General features: G+C 40.0%; 1 protein-coding gene across 1 annotated transcript in view; it reads left to right on the top strand.

Moving 5' to 3' along the window:
- Positions 1 to 16,582, top strand: part of EIF4G3 (eukaryotic translation initiation factor 4 gamma 3) — a 382,496-nt gene that overhangs the window by 157,978 nt on the left and 207,936 nt on the right. Inside the window, 3 exon segments of the mRNA XM_043531915.1 lie at positions 5,881 to 5,901; positions 6,772 to 6,951; positions 7,583 to 7,697. Of these exon segments, the coding sequence (XP_043387850.1) occupies positions 5,881 to 5,901; positions 6,772 to 6,951; positions 7,583 to 7,697 (316 nt within the window).

The following is a 16,582-nucleotide window of genomic DNA, read 5'->3' as shown; positions in this document are numbered from 1 at the left end:
ATTAATATGCTCTAATGAGCATGACTTACGTTCTCAAAGTGACTGGCAACTTTATAAAGAATTTATTTAAAATATATTATGAACATGTCAGTTATAATTATTTGAAGCCTGTTGATGCTATAAAAAAACAAAATTGAAGCTCTTGTGATTTCATAACCTCTGAAAGCCCAGTTTTAATGTTTTTCAAGTAAACAACAACCAAAGTCAAATGAAAATAGCTGCCGTGGTTTTGTTGAAAAGCCAAGCAATTGCTCCTCTCTCTCTTGTCAGCAAATGTATTTCCTGGGGTGGAGGATGTGTATGAATGTGGGGAACGTCCTTTCCTAGCTCCATACATGGAGCTAGGAAGGGAAGCAGGAGGTGGAGGGAGGTGTTCTTCACTCCCCACCTCTCTGTATGGAGCCATGGGGGAGTGTTCTCTTTTCCCACCCCATCCTTGAAGACAGAGATAGTATGGGAGTGTGATCTCCACACACATGGAGCAAGGTTCCATGGAGATGGGGAACCAAAGCGCATGCTGATGGTTCCACTGTGGGAGCAGTTGTTAGCTCTTTTTCCATTAGTGGATATTTGAAAGGACAGAGAGGCTGTGAAGGAACGTGGCTGGTACAACCATGGTGCTAGTGCTTAAACTAGTGCCATGGTGTATTAGAATCTGTTTACAGGTTTTTATTATTTCTTTTAATTTATAAAAGCATCCATCATACAGACTCTGGCTAATGAAAGATAAAAAATAAAGTACAGAATTTGATGAGCACTGCTAATACTGGAAGACTTTCGTCCACTAATAAAGTACATACCATCACCTTCAGGCAAAAGCTTGGAAAAAGAAATGAGCCTTACATCATTCCTGTTAGGTCAGCACTCAGGCTTTTGCAGGCCAGTTGGGGAAGTAAATTCCAGAGCCAAGGGCCCTCCACTGCAAAATCACTGTCTCTGGTACCCAGATCTTTAAATTCAGAGAGAGTTTTAACTCAAGCTCCCCAGCTCATCTCGGTGAGATGGTGAAGGTGCAGTTATCTCAGCCAAGACCCAAGCCAGATTAAAGATCAGAGACAACACTCTGACTTGTACCTGGTGGTAAGTGCACGTCTCACATCCACTAAGAAAACAGCATTCTTCGAAAGTGTTTCCATCTTTCCTGTGCAGATACTCCCTCTCCCTCTCCCTCTCTTAGGGTCAGGGAAAAGTTATCCTGCCAGTCAATTCTTCTCTTTCTCTTCTACCTCAAAATTAATAACAAAGGAGTTGTCTAAGGCTGTGGAGAGGCATAATTAAAAGAAGAAAACAGCCTTAATGTACCAGTCTGATTTGGTTGTAATCTTGACAATTTGTTGCTTTGTCCTTGTGTTTCCATTGTTACTTTTTTCAGCCTTTTGCAAAGCCATGTCTGCTTATGGATCTGTAACAATTACTAGTCTTTAATTGACCTGGACATATGTAGACAAATGGCTAATGTTTATTATGTTTAAAATAAATGTAGCTTGTTTGCAGAACTCCTGCTAGAGAGACTGCCTTTATTTTTCAGTCATATGGGGTGCGCTTCACAGGCTTTTCAGTGACAATGATGGTTTCGTTTAGAAGCATGTCTTTTGCATATGGCAAAGCAAGCTCTTTCCCTCTCCTTTCAGAGTTCTTGATGATTTAGATCGCATGGAGTTTATCTCATGCATTGCAATACGCCAACACATAGACAAGGGAGTGTTCAGCTAGACCAGTGTGCTAAAGAGCATAATGTAGAAAATCCACTGAAAACCATATGGGACTAGAAATAGTCTGTAGAGAACAATCTGCATCAGTTGGGGATGGACTAGATGAGACCTTGTAATGGGGTCAGCACCCATCTCTCATGAGTGCCTCCTTTTCTCTGGCCAATATACCTGAAGTTAGTCTTTTCAGCGAGGCAGCACCCGCTTCACATGGGTAGCCCCCTTTGGTTGGTTGAGTGTGAGCCTGCTTTTAGTTTTAGTTCTTATGTCAGGGTGGCACCTGCCTCTCGTGAGCATCCCCCGGCTGATGGTTCTCTTGGTGGGTCTTCAGCGACTCAGCCCGAGATGCAGACACTGTCCCCCTTTCCGGGGTATACAGTCCTGAGTTCTTATCACAGCCTTGGTGTGGGGCTATAGCTCTTAGGCTTCTTCCCAGAGGCTCTGCCTTCTTCAACCACCAAGCCATGGCCCACCTCAGTACCCGCAGCTGGTGGTGTTTCAGCAGGCCTCCCTAGGCTCAGTCTTCAATCAGGCCAGTGGGACCCATCTCATTACCCTTGCTAGCCAGGCCAGGTTCTGTGCTCAGTCCCCCTGGGCTTCAGCTTGCCCGCACTGACCTTCCGCTGGTCCTCCTGCTCTTCCCGCCAGCCAGGCACCTGGTGTTCAGCAGCCTGGGCTTCATGTCCTGTTAGGCAGCAATTTTCTAGTTTTGTGTAAGATACATTGTGGCATTCATTTCACAGTGATTAGAACTTTGTTAGGTCTTGCAGTACTTAGGCCAGGTTTACACTACAAACTTGTATCGGTATAACTACTTTGCTCAGGGGTCTGAAAAATCCACATCCCTGAGTGATGTAGTTATACCGACCTAACCCCAGTGTAGATAGTGCTATGTCAATGGGAGAGTTTCTCTTGTCCATGTAGCTACCACCTCTTGGAGAGGTGGATTAACTACACTGAGAGGAGAAGCTCTTCTCTGGGTGCAGCAGCATCTTCATTAAAGCACTCAAGTGGTGGAGCTCTGCTGCTGCAGTGCTGTACGTGAAGACAAACCCTAGTCTTAAAGAGAGGGCAGGATTTGTGGGAGAGGTTGTCAGGAATAGGTTGCTGGTGTTGAGGATTTCTAACAATAACCACATCATGGACCTCCTTACCCTAAATGCTGGTCCTGACTCTGTAATGTATGTGCTCCAAGGTAACACTTGCATACAGGGGAATGAACTGTGGACAGTTTCAACCTCAATTCTGAATTTCCTTGCTCTTGTCAAGGAAGGCATTGTTAGTATTACGTCAGCCTTGTGAGTTTGCATATAAACTTGTGACATTAAATTGTTAGCAAAACAGAGTTGCAAAATACCACCCTCCAGGAGTAGGTTTAGATATTGGCAGCTTCACTTTGGAGGGGAAGGAGAGAGGATAGGGCATAAAACGTTTTGCCAGCTAGGACTTGTTTTGAATGGCTGAACCTATATACAGATTAGGTGTTCTCTCATGCTTCGCTGGGTTTCTGCTTTTTTCCAGAATTAAGGCCTTAGTTTTTTTCATTTGGAAGGGTTTGCTGTATCTAAAAATAATGAAGTAAATTCTGCTAGAGACTTCTCACGTTGGATTGACCTTTTTTTTTTAACGTAGTTCTCCCCTACCCCCTTGTACAATAACAAGAAGGATATTCTCCCTGCTCCCTCTTAAAGACTCACTTTCTTTGGGAGCTCCACTAACACTGACCCACATGTTAGTATGGCATTGCAACCCAAGACTCGGGTTTGCAAATCCTCTCACTCAAATTTGACCCCTCCCCCCCAACCCCCCAAAAAGAAAAAGTTTTGGTTCTCCTGTACCACCCGGTTGACAACCTATTCTCTAAACAATGGGTGGTATTCTCCTCTCACATTAGTTGACAGAATTGTAACTCATTGATTTCCCAGTGTCTGTCTTTTTAGAAGTAATGAAATCATTGTGTCTTTGCTCCCCTTCTCCCAAGAATCATAACTGGCTGTCAGCAACTTTTGCTATGACATATGCAGTATTATTTCTTAAAACCCAGCAATCTCCTCACTATGGGTTCACTTTGAACCCAGAACTGCAAGGATGGATAGTTATGTAACAGTTTAATGTAAGGCCTCAAGCTTGCTAAGCATGCCATGTGTTTTGGAAGGCACTATGTTTTGGTTCTAAGTGCACTTTCATTCTACTTGTGACAGCAGAAAGAGGAGCCAGTTTGTTTCTCAAGAAGCAGAATTGTTTTAGAATTGAATTCCTGTGACTTTACAGACCGCTTCAGATGTTCTTTTAGACACACTGATTGATGGTAAAAAGCCATACACAAATCAGTAATTTCCATTTCCATACATTTCTTCACTATTTTGGTGGCCTATATTGCATATTTCCTAGCAGGTTTGTTTGTTTGCTCCTAAGAATGGAGTGACCTTGTTGGAGGAGAAAGGCAGGTTTCACATACTTCAATTCCAGTGTTGAAGGACCACACTCTTTATTTTTTGAATTTGAAAATAATATTGATTTTTTTTCTATGGTAGCTGTGAACACGTGATATTGACTGTAGATACTGGCCTGGCAAGCTGTCACACTAATTTGGATAGTGGAGAAACTCTTGACTAGTCGACATAATGAGAGACCAGACCAAAGTTGAGTCTCCATCCAATCTGTTTCCACCTTGAATACATAGAGAAACAGAGGGACACTGATTCTGTATGAGGAGCTCCATTGTGGTTCACTGGTGGGCTAGAAGTAACTACATCTCAGCAAGCTAGCCAAGAGGTAGTCAAAACTAACACCAGAGGAAGAACTACAGAGAAACAACCTTCATCCTTAAATCCTACATACAAGCCTGTTCTTGCTCATCTTTGCCAGCTCAAGAGAATGCATAGGTTAAAAGGCAAAAACACAAAGATGGAAGAAAAATGAGATTTAGAATTGCAGTCCTGGCAAGATCCTTTTCAAGCCTACATCTGTGATGCTGTGTCAGTAAGAATATCAAATTTCTGAATTGTTTCCACGCTCTTTCTGGTGTCTCTGGATACTGGAAATCATAGAAATCATAGCCACTATCAGCATGAACTTACCACATCTCCTATATCAGATAGTGATCACTTGGTCCTCCAGGGCTAGACAACCATCTAGTTTCCACTAACCCAGAAGTTTGGGAGTTTGTGTTTTTTGCCCCAACAATTGAGCTTTCTTCTGATTCAAAACACATTGTAGAATGTGACTGATGATACAATTCTTCATCCAGGTGAACTGGCTTAGTAATAAATTTTTTGCTTTCATCTTCATATTCATTTTGTCTGGTCCTCAGAGAAAGGGAGTAAGTGCTGACATTTGTGGAGAGAAATCATTCAATACAAGGACTATCATGGTGTCTCTCAATCTTCAAGAATGACCAGAGTGCCTGTTTTGTTATCACTGTCACTGTTTCCAAGTACAGGTGCATCATAGGATCCTTCTGCCTTGCTCTCTTCTCCAGTGAACTTAAGAGTGAAACATATATGTTGGCCCATCCTTTCCCAGTGCCAGGCTAGCCTCCCTTAGCCCAGACTTCCATTCCCTAATAATTATCTGCCTCTCTTCTTCCCTGTACTCATGGTATAGTTTGCCATGGGCTGGCTGCTTGCTTTAATGCACCTGATCAATCAGCAGCGGTCGCTGTAGAGTGATGTATGACTACCTTACTTTCTGCTTAGCAGTTTGAAGCACATCTCTCTTATTCTTCTAGTCTTGGTATAGAGTTGGAGACCAAATCTAGGATTTCAGCATAGGTTTATTTCTATTTTGTGCATAGTGCTATTTCTGGACTACCAATATAACTAAGAGAGGAAGAGAAAAATGTTTGAAGTTAAGAACAAGCTGCACATAAAGTCTTTCTCCAGTATTCTGTTTGCTGCAAATTTTATTTTTTTTAACTTATATTTTATTCTTCAGTGTAAAACTTTCTAGAAAACTTCTGCTTGAAACATGCTTGGGATTCTGACAGGAAAAGATTTCTTGATACTAGCTCAGTATCTTTCCTGCCCTGTTATATAGAAAACAGGATAGAAAGATTATTGAAACTATAATATTAGGGTCAATGTTATATCCTCTCCCTTCATATTGATCTGTAAGTTGTTCCATTGGCTTTCTTTCTGTTTCCTGTTGCTTTCTTGCTTCATTATTGAAGGGAGGATTCAGACCCATCCAGGTAATTTTAACTACTGGTTCTGCATGGCATAAGTGTTCCTTTATCACATATTTCATTATTAAATTAATGAATGTATTAATGTATAATGCATATCTTACCTGTTTAGTTTCAAGATTATTAAGACTGTAGTGCCCTGAATGCTTCCACATCCTGGATGCTGATGCTTGTCTTAAAGAGAGTTGAGACCTGAGCCACATATCACCAAGTTGCTGGGCTGTCTGTGTGAACTACACTTGTGTGGTGGGTTACTTTATGCAAGTGTGCTGGAAAAGCTTGGTGCAACTTAGAAAGGGGTTGCCACCTTTTTGAAAAAGGAATGCAGGACATATAGGCCCTTCAAACTTTCAGTAGGGTAAAGAGGATAAGTATGGGGGGACCTACAACCCCCATAAAAGTCTGAATTTTAGCTTTTCTGGAATTTTTTCAATGCAGTTTCCTTGATCTTTTACTGCCTTATCAAATCACATATAAAGTTGGTATTTTTTTCAGTGTACCCCACCCTATGAAGTACATTTTGCATAGAATCCTTTCCTCTGACCTTTAGTCTGAAAGCTGGTGCATATAGTTCCCTAGACACACATTAACGGTTATACCATTACAGTTTAAAACTTAACTGTTTGCTCCTAGTCTGTCTGTTCTACTTTGTGCCTTGTAAAACTGAGGATTGTGTGTAAAGGGCCATTGTTAAAAAATGAATGGAAACTGTCCTGCAGTTTTCTGAATGGGTGGCAACCCTCTGAAAGTGAGTTTGGTGGGTTTTTTTTAAAGTATAGGATGGTTTTCTCTACATTATTTGATATTGCAAATTCGTTTTCTTTTCAGGAAAAAAAACCTTTTGACTTCTTTTTGTTTTTTGCTTCCCTCCTCTAGTTTTTTCAGAGGCCTCAAATACAGCCTTCTAGAGCTGCCATCCAGAACAGCAGCCCTTCTATCCGTCCTGGTGGGCAAACACCAACTGCAGTGTATCAAACCAACCAACACATCATGATGGTTAACCATCTGCCAATGCCGTACCCAATGCCCCAGGGCCCCCAGTACTGTATACCACAGGTAATATATTGCCTAAGCACATGTGAACTTGGAAGAGCTACAGTTATTTTTCCTGGATTAAAAGAAGGTGATCTTTTGGGACTGCAGGAAAGGTGGAGGAAAAGGCTGATATAATTAGCAGCATAACCCCTGTCCTTTTTGTTCTTTAAATGTATACATTTACCTATTGAGGCAGAGGATGGAGAGTGGATAATCATAAACTGTATCCTTTTCATTTTTAAGATGAAAAAATTCTACAATAATTGTCTTCCTCTGAAAGAGATGATGGAAAACTAAATTCTTCAAAAACATCTAGTACTGTAACAGCTCTTAAATTGATTTAAGAGCTATGCTTTTACTATTAAACATTGGCCTTTGTTTGAGTCCTGCATTACAGAAATGAGGGGAATGAAATCAAGTTGACTATGGTCTGCCTCAGCACTGATTTTGTGCATATCTTTACCTCAAATGACACAGCATGCATTTCATTATGTCTTTTTTTTTGGCAGGCAACATTCTGAATCTGTGTTTAAAAGGGTTTCATAATCTCATTTTTAGGATTTTTTTTAAACCAGGTTAATTACAGCTTCTGTATGTAATGCCATATCACATGACAATTATTTGTAAATTCCTTGTAATTTTTCTCTTCCAGTATCGTCATAGTGGCCCTCCTTTTGTTGGGCCTCCACAGCAGTATCCTGTTCAGCCACCAGGGCCAGGCCCATTTTACCCAGGCCCGGGTCCTGGAGAATTCCCCAATGCCTACGGTAAGCAGGGAGGAGGATTGTGCATGGTTTGGGGAAGGAAGGTGTTGCTGGATATTTGGGGTGGGGGAATGTTTCTTGATTTGTTATTTTTTTACAGCTGGTTTAATATTGTAAAGCCAAAATAATTCTTTTGAATTCAAAACCATTGCTAAATTTTAAAAAGAAAAGGAGTACTTGTGGCACCTTAGAGACTAACCAATTTATTTGAGCATAAGCTTTCGTGAGCTACAGCTCACTTCATCGGATGCATCCAATGAAGTGAGCTGTAGCTCACGAAAACTTATGCTCAAGTAAATTGGTTAGTCGCTAAGGTGCCACAAGTACTCCTTTTCTTTTTGCGAATACAGACAAACACGGCTGCTACTCTGAAACCTGCTAAATTTTAGCGTGTTGTGCTTCTGATTAGTCACTCTGTGATCATACACGCACACAGTTTTTTGTTTGTATGAATGTTAGCAAAAAAAAGCTGTTGTTCATACAAATATTCTTAGCCATCTGCAAAAAGGAGTATTCATGTGTGAACAAGAGTATTGGCTGTTTGTCATACACTGTCTAATCATCATCATTATTATTATAATTATTTATTATTAGGGCTGTTGATTAATTGCCGTTAACTCACACAATTAACTCAAAAAAATTAACTGTAATTAAAAAAACTTAATCATGATTAATCACACTGTTAAATAATAGAATACCAATTGAAATTTATTAAATATTTTGGGATGTTTTTCTGCATTTTCAAATACATTGATTTCAATTACAACACAGAATACAAAGTGTACAGTGCTCACATTATATTATTTTTTATTAAAAATATGCACTGTAAAAATGATAAAAGAAATAGTATTTTTCAGTTCACATCAGACAAGTACTGTAGTGCAATCTCTTTATCATGAAAGTGAAGTTTACAAATATAGATTTTTTTTTTGTTACATAACTGCACTCAAAAACAAAACAATGTAAAACTTTAGAGCCTACAAGTCTCCTCAGTCCTAATTCTTGTTCAGCCAATCACTAAGAGAAACAAGTTTGTTTACATTTATAGGAGATAATGCTGCCCACTTCTTATTTACAATGTCACCTGAAAGTGAGAACAGGCGTTCACATGGCATTGTTGTAGTTGGCATTGCAAGATATTTACGGGCCAGATGCACTAAGGATTCATATGAACTCTTCATGTTTTGGCCATCATTCCAGAGGACATGCTTCCATGCTGATGATACTGGTTAAAAAAATAATGCATTAATTAAATTTGTGGCTGAACTCTTTGGGGGAGAATTATATATCTCTTGCTTTGTTTTACCTGCATTCTGCCATATATTTCATGTTCTAGCCGTATCGGATGATGACCCAGCACGTGTTTGTTTTAAGAACACTTTCACTGCAAATTTGACAAAATGCAAAGAAGATACCAATGTGAAATTTCTAAAGATAGCTACAGCACTTGACCCAAGATTTAAGAATGTGAAGTGCCTTCCAAAATCTGAGAGGGATGAGGTGTGGAGCGTGCTTTCAGATATCTTAAAAGAGCAGTACTCTGATGCGGAAACTACAGCACCCAAACCACCAAAAAAGAAAATCAACCTTCTGTTGGTAGCATCTGACTCAGATGATGAAAATGAACATGCACTGCTTTGGATCGTGATCTAACAGAACCTGTCATCAGCATGGACGCATGCCCTCTGGAATGGTTCTTGAAGCATCAAGCGACATATGAATCTTTAGCGCATCTGGCATGTAAACATCTTTCAACACCAGCTACAACAGTGCCATGCAAATGCCTGTTCTCACTTTCAGGTGACATTGTAAACAAGAAGCAGGCAGCATTATCTTCTGCAAATGTAAACAAACTTGTTTGTCTGAGCAATTGGCTGAACAAGAAGTAGGACTAATTGGACTTGTAGGCTCTAAAGTTTTACATTGTTTCATTTTTGAATTCAGGGTTTTTTGGTACATAATTCTATATTTGTAAGTTCAACTTTTATGATAAAAAGATTGCACTACAGTACTTGTATTAGGTGAATTGAAAAATACTATTTCTTTTGTTTTTTACAGTGCAAATATTTGTAATAAAAAGTAAATATAAAGTGAGCACTGTACACTTTGTATTCTGTATTGTAATTGAAATCAATTTATTTGAAAATGTAGAAGACATCCACAAATATTTAAATAAATGGTATTCTATTATTGTTTTACAGCGCGATTAATCATGTGATTAACCATGGTTAATTTTTAATCACATGATTAATCACAATTATTTTTTTAATCACTTGACAGCCCTAATTATTATTTATTAATATTAAGGTCTAAGCTCCATTGGGTTGTGCACTGAATACATCCATAGCCATCCAGTTAGCATTTTTTATTCATTTTTCTCCTATTTCAAAAAATTTTGCATGTAGTCAGGGAGCAGAGAAAAAGATCATGTGACTTGAATGGCCAGTCCCGCACCATGAGGAGCAAATAGTCAAACCAGTTTGTGAACAGCCCAAAGACTGAAATTACATAACAACACATGGTTTGTGAATGATTCACTACGAGTGAAGGCTAAAATTATTCCATAACTTATTTGCAACAAATTATTTGGCCAGCAAGGGGGCCTCTCTGTTTCATTGAGAGAGTGAGTGTGGTTTTTGTGGCAGTGAGTTTGGATGATAGAGGAGTTTTGTGGGAAATGCTCCAAATATGACACACCTGTAATAACAGATTAAATGTTGACAGTTATTGTAATTTATATGAGCAAAGATGTGGCATTAAGGGGACACCATATTAAATTAATCTAAATTTTGTAACAAGGATAGTTTTGTGAAACCAAAACAAAAATGAACTTTAATGAACTTTTTTAAATGACAGTGAAATACATTCCAGAGAGGAAGCAAACTCTATCCTCACCTCACCCTCTGCAAGATGCACTTCCAGACTTTTCATGCCCCCAGTTTTTTCTGCATAGTGGAAATACATTCCAGAGAGGAAGCAAACTCTATCCTCACCTCACCCTCTGCAAGATGCACTTCCAGACTTTTCATGCCCCCAGTTTTTTCTGCATAGTGGAAATACATTCCAGAGAGGAAGCAAACTCTATCCTCACCTCACCCTCTGCAAGATGCACTTCCAGACTTTTCATGCCCCCAGTTTTTTCTGCATAGTGGGTAGAATTTGGTCTTTATTATAACAAACTAATTTGAAATATTAGCGAGGTATTTGTTGTTGTTGTTACTATGCTGACAGTGTCTCTTTAAAAAAGTAGTATATGTTCACTAACATGAGTCCATTTTCCCAACTTCTTCCTTGTTGAATTTGGGTGAATTGTAGGATTAGGTAGCCTGTAAATAACAATGCATATTACTGTGACATGTGCCTGTTACTTACTTTGTAGGACCATATTTAGCAATAGGAGCTAGGTAGGTGGACCCCTGTGCCCACATAGGTCCCTTTGGAAGCCATTGGGGCTTTTCATGTAGGTGCAAGGGTCCATCTATATGGATCTCATTGCAGGCTTCGTGCTCTGGTCAGTAATTTAATGTAGGCCAAGAAATGTCACTTCTGGGTATTTTAATTACATTTGGAAAAACTATGATGGGTGGTGGTGTTTGCCTTGTTTTGTTTTATTTGCTATTTGGTGCACTTGGGGTATTTTTTGAAGGAATGTGAAATTGTGTTTTAGACCTTTATTCTAGTGCAACTTTCATCAAATTTCATCAGATTTTTTTTTTAATTCACTATGGTGATTTATGGGAATATTTTGAAAAATTCTCAAGAATGTGTGCAATAATAATACTTAGTTCTCATCTCCACATTTTGCTATTTTATTAATTTTTCATTTTTGCCTTATGTAATCTCACTGTTGAAAAGTGATTTATTTCACTACCACTACCTTGGCACAACATTCTGAAATCTGCTGGATTTACTTTATCAACTTTTCATGCACTTCTAGCTTTTAATATTTTCATTTAGTATTTCTGAACTTCAGAAGTGGACTGAAAAGTTTGGTGGTTAAACTAATTATTAAAATTGCTTAGGATCCCCAAATAGTGTAGTTTTCACAAATGCTGACTCAGTTTAAAGGAAATAAACTGTAATTGAAAATAAGTTCTCACTTCGGTTATTATTTACTTGTCATGAACCAAGGTCTGGACCTTTTTTTTGTTTATTCAGCAACAGTTAATCATAGAATCATAGGACTGGAAGGGACCTTGAGAGATTATCTAGTCCAATCCCCTGCACTCATGGCAGGACTAAGTATTACCTAGACCATTTCTAATGGGTGTTTGTCTAGCCTGCTCTTAAAAATCTCCAATGATGGAAATTCCACAACATCCCTAGGCAATTTATTCCAGTGCTTAACAACTCTGACATTTAGGAATATTTTCCTAATGTCCAATCTATACTTCCCTTGCTGCAATTTAAGCCCATTGCTTCTTGTCCTATACTCAGAGGTTAATAAAAACAATTTTTCTCCCTCCTTGTAACAACCTTTTACATACTTGACACTGTTATCATGTTCCCCCTCAGTCTTCTCTTTTCCAGACTAAACAAACCCAGTTTTTTCAGTCTTCCCTCACAGCTCATGTTTTCTAGACCATTAATCATTTTTGTTGCTCTTCTCTGGACTCTCTCCAATTTGTCCACGTCCTTCCTGAAATGTGGCTCCCATAACTAGACACAGTACTCCAGTTGAGGCCTAATCAGCGCAGAGTGGAACTTGTTCTTTCCCTATTTTAGCCTCTTCTGATCCTACCTCATTTTCATTAGTGTTCACTATGTTAGGTGTCAAATCGCCACCAACCCTCTTAGTGAAAACCGAAACAAAAACATCATTAAGAACCTCTGCCATATCCACATTTTTTGTTATTGTTTTTCCCCCCTCATTGAGTAACGGGCCTACCCCGTCCTTGGTCTTCCTCTTGCTTTTAATGTATTCGTAGAATGTTTTCTTGTTACCCTTTATGCCTGTAGCTAGTTTGATCTCGTGATGTTGTGATAGTGACTTACATTTATAATAGCACACTTATCCCAAAACCTTATAGTGATGTCACCAACCCTACATTGTGTTATCTCTGAATTAATTGGGCAGTAGGAAAGGGAACATAAGGGAGACAATTTCAGTTTATATTTCTGAAATCATCACTGCAGGAGAAATAAAGAAAATAAATGTGGCAGTGACTCTCTAATTCTGATACAGTAACTTGGAGAATACATGGCGTAGCTTTAATTTTTTGTTTTTCTGCTGATTCTCTTGTCTGGCTTTTGAATCCCTTCCCACTCTCCTGACAGAATTTTCCTTTCTTTATTTTGTATTTTGAAAAAGTTGTTGTCCTGATTTCTCTTGTGCTCTTTGAACTGCTGTGATTTCTTGCCACGTAGGCTGTAATCTTTCAGTCCCAGTCTAGTCTAAGGCTGCCTTGTCTGCTGAGCTTTAGTATGCTGAGCTAGTAGGCCAGAGATGATAATCTGCAGTGCAGCCTTCTATAACACAGTTAGTGCTTTTAATTCCAGGCAGGCAGAGAAGTTCTAGCCAAAGAGGAAGATGCCAGCGCATACAATAGGTGAACTGAGATTTGTCTGTATCATGCATCTGTCTCCTGCTGTTGTTTCCTGTATGTGTAGGTAGGCCTGGGATACTATTTATCTCTTCGCTGAAAGAGTAAGCATGGTGCCAGGCGCTGATCAGCTTCTTTGACTCCAAATAGTCTGAACTTGAACTTGTTTAATTTGTGGCCATTAATAACAATCAGATAGCATGTAGTTTAAATTTGAAAGCCTTCTTTATCACAAGAAAACAGGATACACAGCTGCTTTTACCCAACTGTGCTGTTACCTTTTTGTCCAGCTGTGTGACACATGTAACTGCTACTGGCCTGAGAACCTTGTATCGTGTGTAGCTGCTAACCAGCCAAAATCCAAATATCAGACAAGCCCCAAATAAGGATACGTAAGAAATTTCCAAAGATGAAATTTATAAAGATTGGAAGGGATTTTTGGTTGACTGGTTGGTTGGTTTTTTTACCAACTTAGCTTTGTGATTTATCGTTTACTTTGTGTCAGTGCATTCCAGTGAGATGTTGGGAGAAAGCTGAAATGTGGAATCATAGAATCATAGAATATCAGGGTTGGAAGGGACCTCAGGAGGTCATCTAGTCCAACCCCCTGCTCAAAGCAGGACCGATCCCCAATTAAACCATCCCCGCCAGGGCTTTGTCCAGCCTGACCTTAAAAACTTCTAAGGAAGGAGATTCCACCACCTCCCTAGGTAACGCATTCCAGTGTTTCACCACCCTCCTAGTGAAAAAGTTTTTCCTAATATCCAAACTAAATCTCCCCCACTGCAACTTGAGACCATTACTCCTTGTCCTGTCATCCGCTACCACTGAGAATAGTCTAGATCCATCCTCTTTGGAACCACCTTTCAGGTAGTTGAAAGCAGCTATCAAATCCTCCCTCATTCTTCTCTTCTGTAGACTAAACAATCCCAGTTCCCTCAGCCTCTCCTCATAAGTCATGTGTTCCAGTCCCCTAATCATTTTTGTTGCCCTCCGCTGGACACTCTCCAATTTTTCCACATCCTTCTTGTAGTGTGGGGCCCAAAAGTGGACACAGTACTCCAGATGAGGCCTCACCGATGTCGAAAAAAGGGGAACAATCACGTCCTTCGATCTGCTGGCAATGCCCCTACTTATACAGCCCAAAATGCCATTGGCCTTCTTGGCAACAAGGGCACACTGTTGACTCATATCCAGCTTTTCGTCCACTGTAACCCCGAGGTCCTTTTCTGCAGAACTGCTGCCGAGCCATTCGGTCCCTAGTCTATAGCGGTGCATGGGATTCTTCCGTCCTAAGTGCAGGACTCTGCACTTGTCCTTGTTGAACCTCATCAGATTTCTTTTGGCCCAATCCTCCAATTTGTCTAGGTCCCTCTGTATCCTATCCCTACCCTCCAGCGTATCTACCACTCCTCCCAGTTTAGTGTTGTCTGCAAACTTGCTGAGGGTGCAATCCACACCATCCTCCAGATCATTTTTGAAGATATTGAACAAAACCGGCCCCAGGACCGACCCTTGGGGCACTCAGCTTGATACTGGCTGCCAACTAGACATGGAGCCATTGATCACTACCCGTTGAGCCCGACAATCTAGCCAAATGGAAATGGAAGTAAGTGAGGGCAAAACTGGTGTATGGGTGGCATTGAACTAAAAGGAATGAAAATAAAGGGAGTGGAGAAGGTTGGTTTACTACAGAATCCAGAGATGAAACCTTACATTTTCCTAGTTGGTAACTTATTTCTTTCCAAAGGTTGCTCTTGCTTTTCAGGATTTGCTTTTTTTTAATTGTTTTTTTTTGTTTTGTTTTGTTTTGTTTTTTTGAAAGAAGAGGTCCCTGTTAAATTCCACAATGGGCCTCGCATAATAAGATCATCCATAATGTAATCCATGAATATCTGGTTTCTAGAGAACCAGAAAGCTATGTAATCAACACACTGTATGCCTTTCAGGTGTATAGTTATTGCTCCTATCTCCCAATATTAATCAAACTCCTCCTCTCAAATGGCATTACTGGCCAGAAACCTGAAGTATCTAGGAATTCACATAATCAGATGGGAGTAATCCAGGTACTTGTTGAGTTTATGGTTTTTTAACAGGACAAATGGAATAATTACATAAAAGCCTAGAATAAAATATCCCGGGGACAAAAAATAGTCTGATGATGCACAACAGTAAACACACGAGAGGAAGAGTGGGGCGGGGAGCTGCGGTTATGGCACCAGACTCAACTCAGGAGATCTGACAAAGGCTTCTTGTGTGCCTTGGGCAGATCACTTGGGCTACACACCTTTTAATGACACAGCTGCGTCGCTACAACCATGCCTCTAAAATGTGCGCAGTGTAGCTGCTCTTTGTTGGCAGGAGAGAGCTTTCCCGCCGACAAAAAAATTCTACCCCCAACAAGAGGCGGTAGCTTTGTTGGCAGGAGAGCCCTCCCACTGACAAAGTGCTGTTCACACCAGCACTTTTAGTCGGTAAAACTTTTGTCATTCTGGGGTGTGTTTTTTGTCACACCATGAACAACAAAAGTTTTACCGACGAAAGTTCAGTGGAGACAAACTGTTAGTGTCTCTGTGCCTCATTTCCCCATCTGTAAAATGGGGATAATAGCACTGCCCTTCTTAACAGGGAGGTTTTGAGGATAGACTTATTGATTGTAAGGCAATCAGATACTACGATGATGGTGGCCATGTAAGCAGCTAGAAAGAAAGAAATGGTCAGAACATTTCTGTCACTTGTCTTCAAGAAATGAAGTCATATTTCCAAAATTGTTGGTCAGAATTCTCTTTGCAGTTTTCCCCAGTGGCCTTGTCTTTCAACAGCTTGAAAATGCTTCTGTGCAGCCACTTGCCTAGTATATTGGCAGGTCAGGAGCTGTTGTGTACAGTGCTGTTCTGAGCATGCAATCTGGAAGAAGAAAATCTCTTTGGGTCTTTGCAGTCTAGTTTTCCACTCCAGAAACACAGCCCTTGTAAGTCACAAATCAAATCTCATTAGGCTGAGGTTTATTTTGCTTGATTGGATTTTACCACTCACTTCTGTGAATGAAAGGTTCCCCGGCTCCCCTTTTGGTATAGTGTGCAAGGAAATGCCACATATTAATTTTATTTTCATCACAGTTTAGCCCTGTTGTAGAATAAATCAGATTACTTTAGATGTCAGTGCAGGGCACAGACCTAGCTGATGCCCTCAGTTAGAAGAATGCAGGACTGTCTTTTGAGTTCACCTGAATTCCAGTACACAAATATCAGACAGCTCTGGTATGCTGCTTTGTTTACCTTTGGCTGCATCCCAGGATTCTTTAAAACTGACTGCTCAGCCATATGAGCCATCTTGTTTCCAGTA

Source organism: Chelonia mydas, chromosome 18 (genome assembly GCF_015237465.2).
Source record: "Chelonia mydas isolate rCheMyd1 chromosome 18, rCheMyd1.pri.v2, whole genome shotgun sequence".
Taxonomy (NCBI): Eukaryota; Metazoa; Chordata; order Testudines; family Cheloniidae; genus Chelonia; species Chelonia mydas.
Note: the sequence above shows the minus strand (reverse complement) of the source record. Positions and strands in the feature narration are given on the sequence as shown.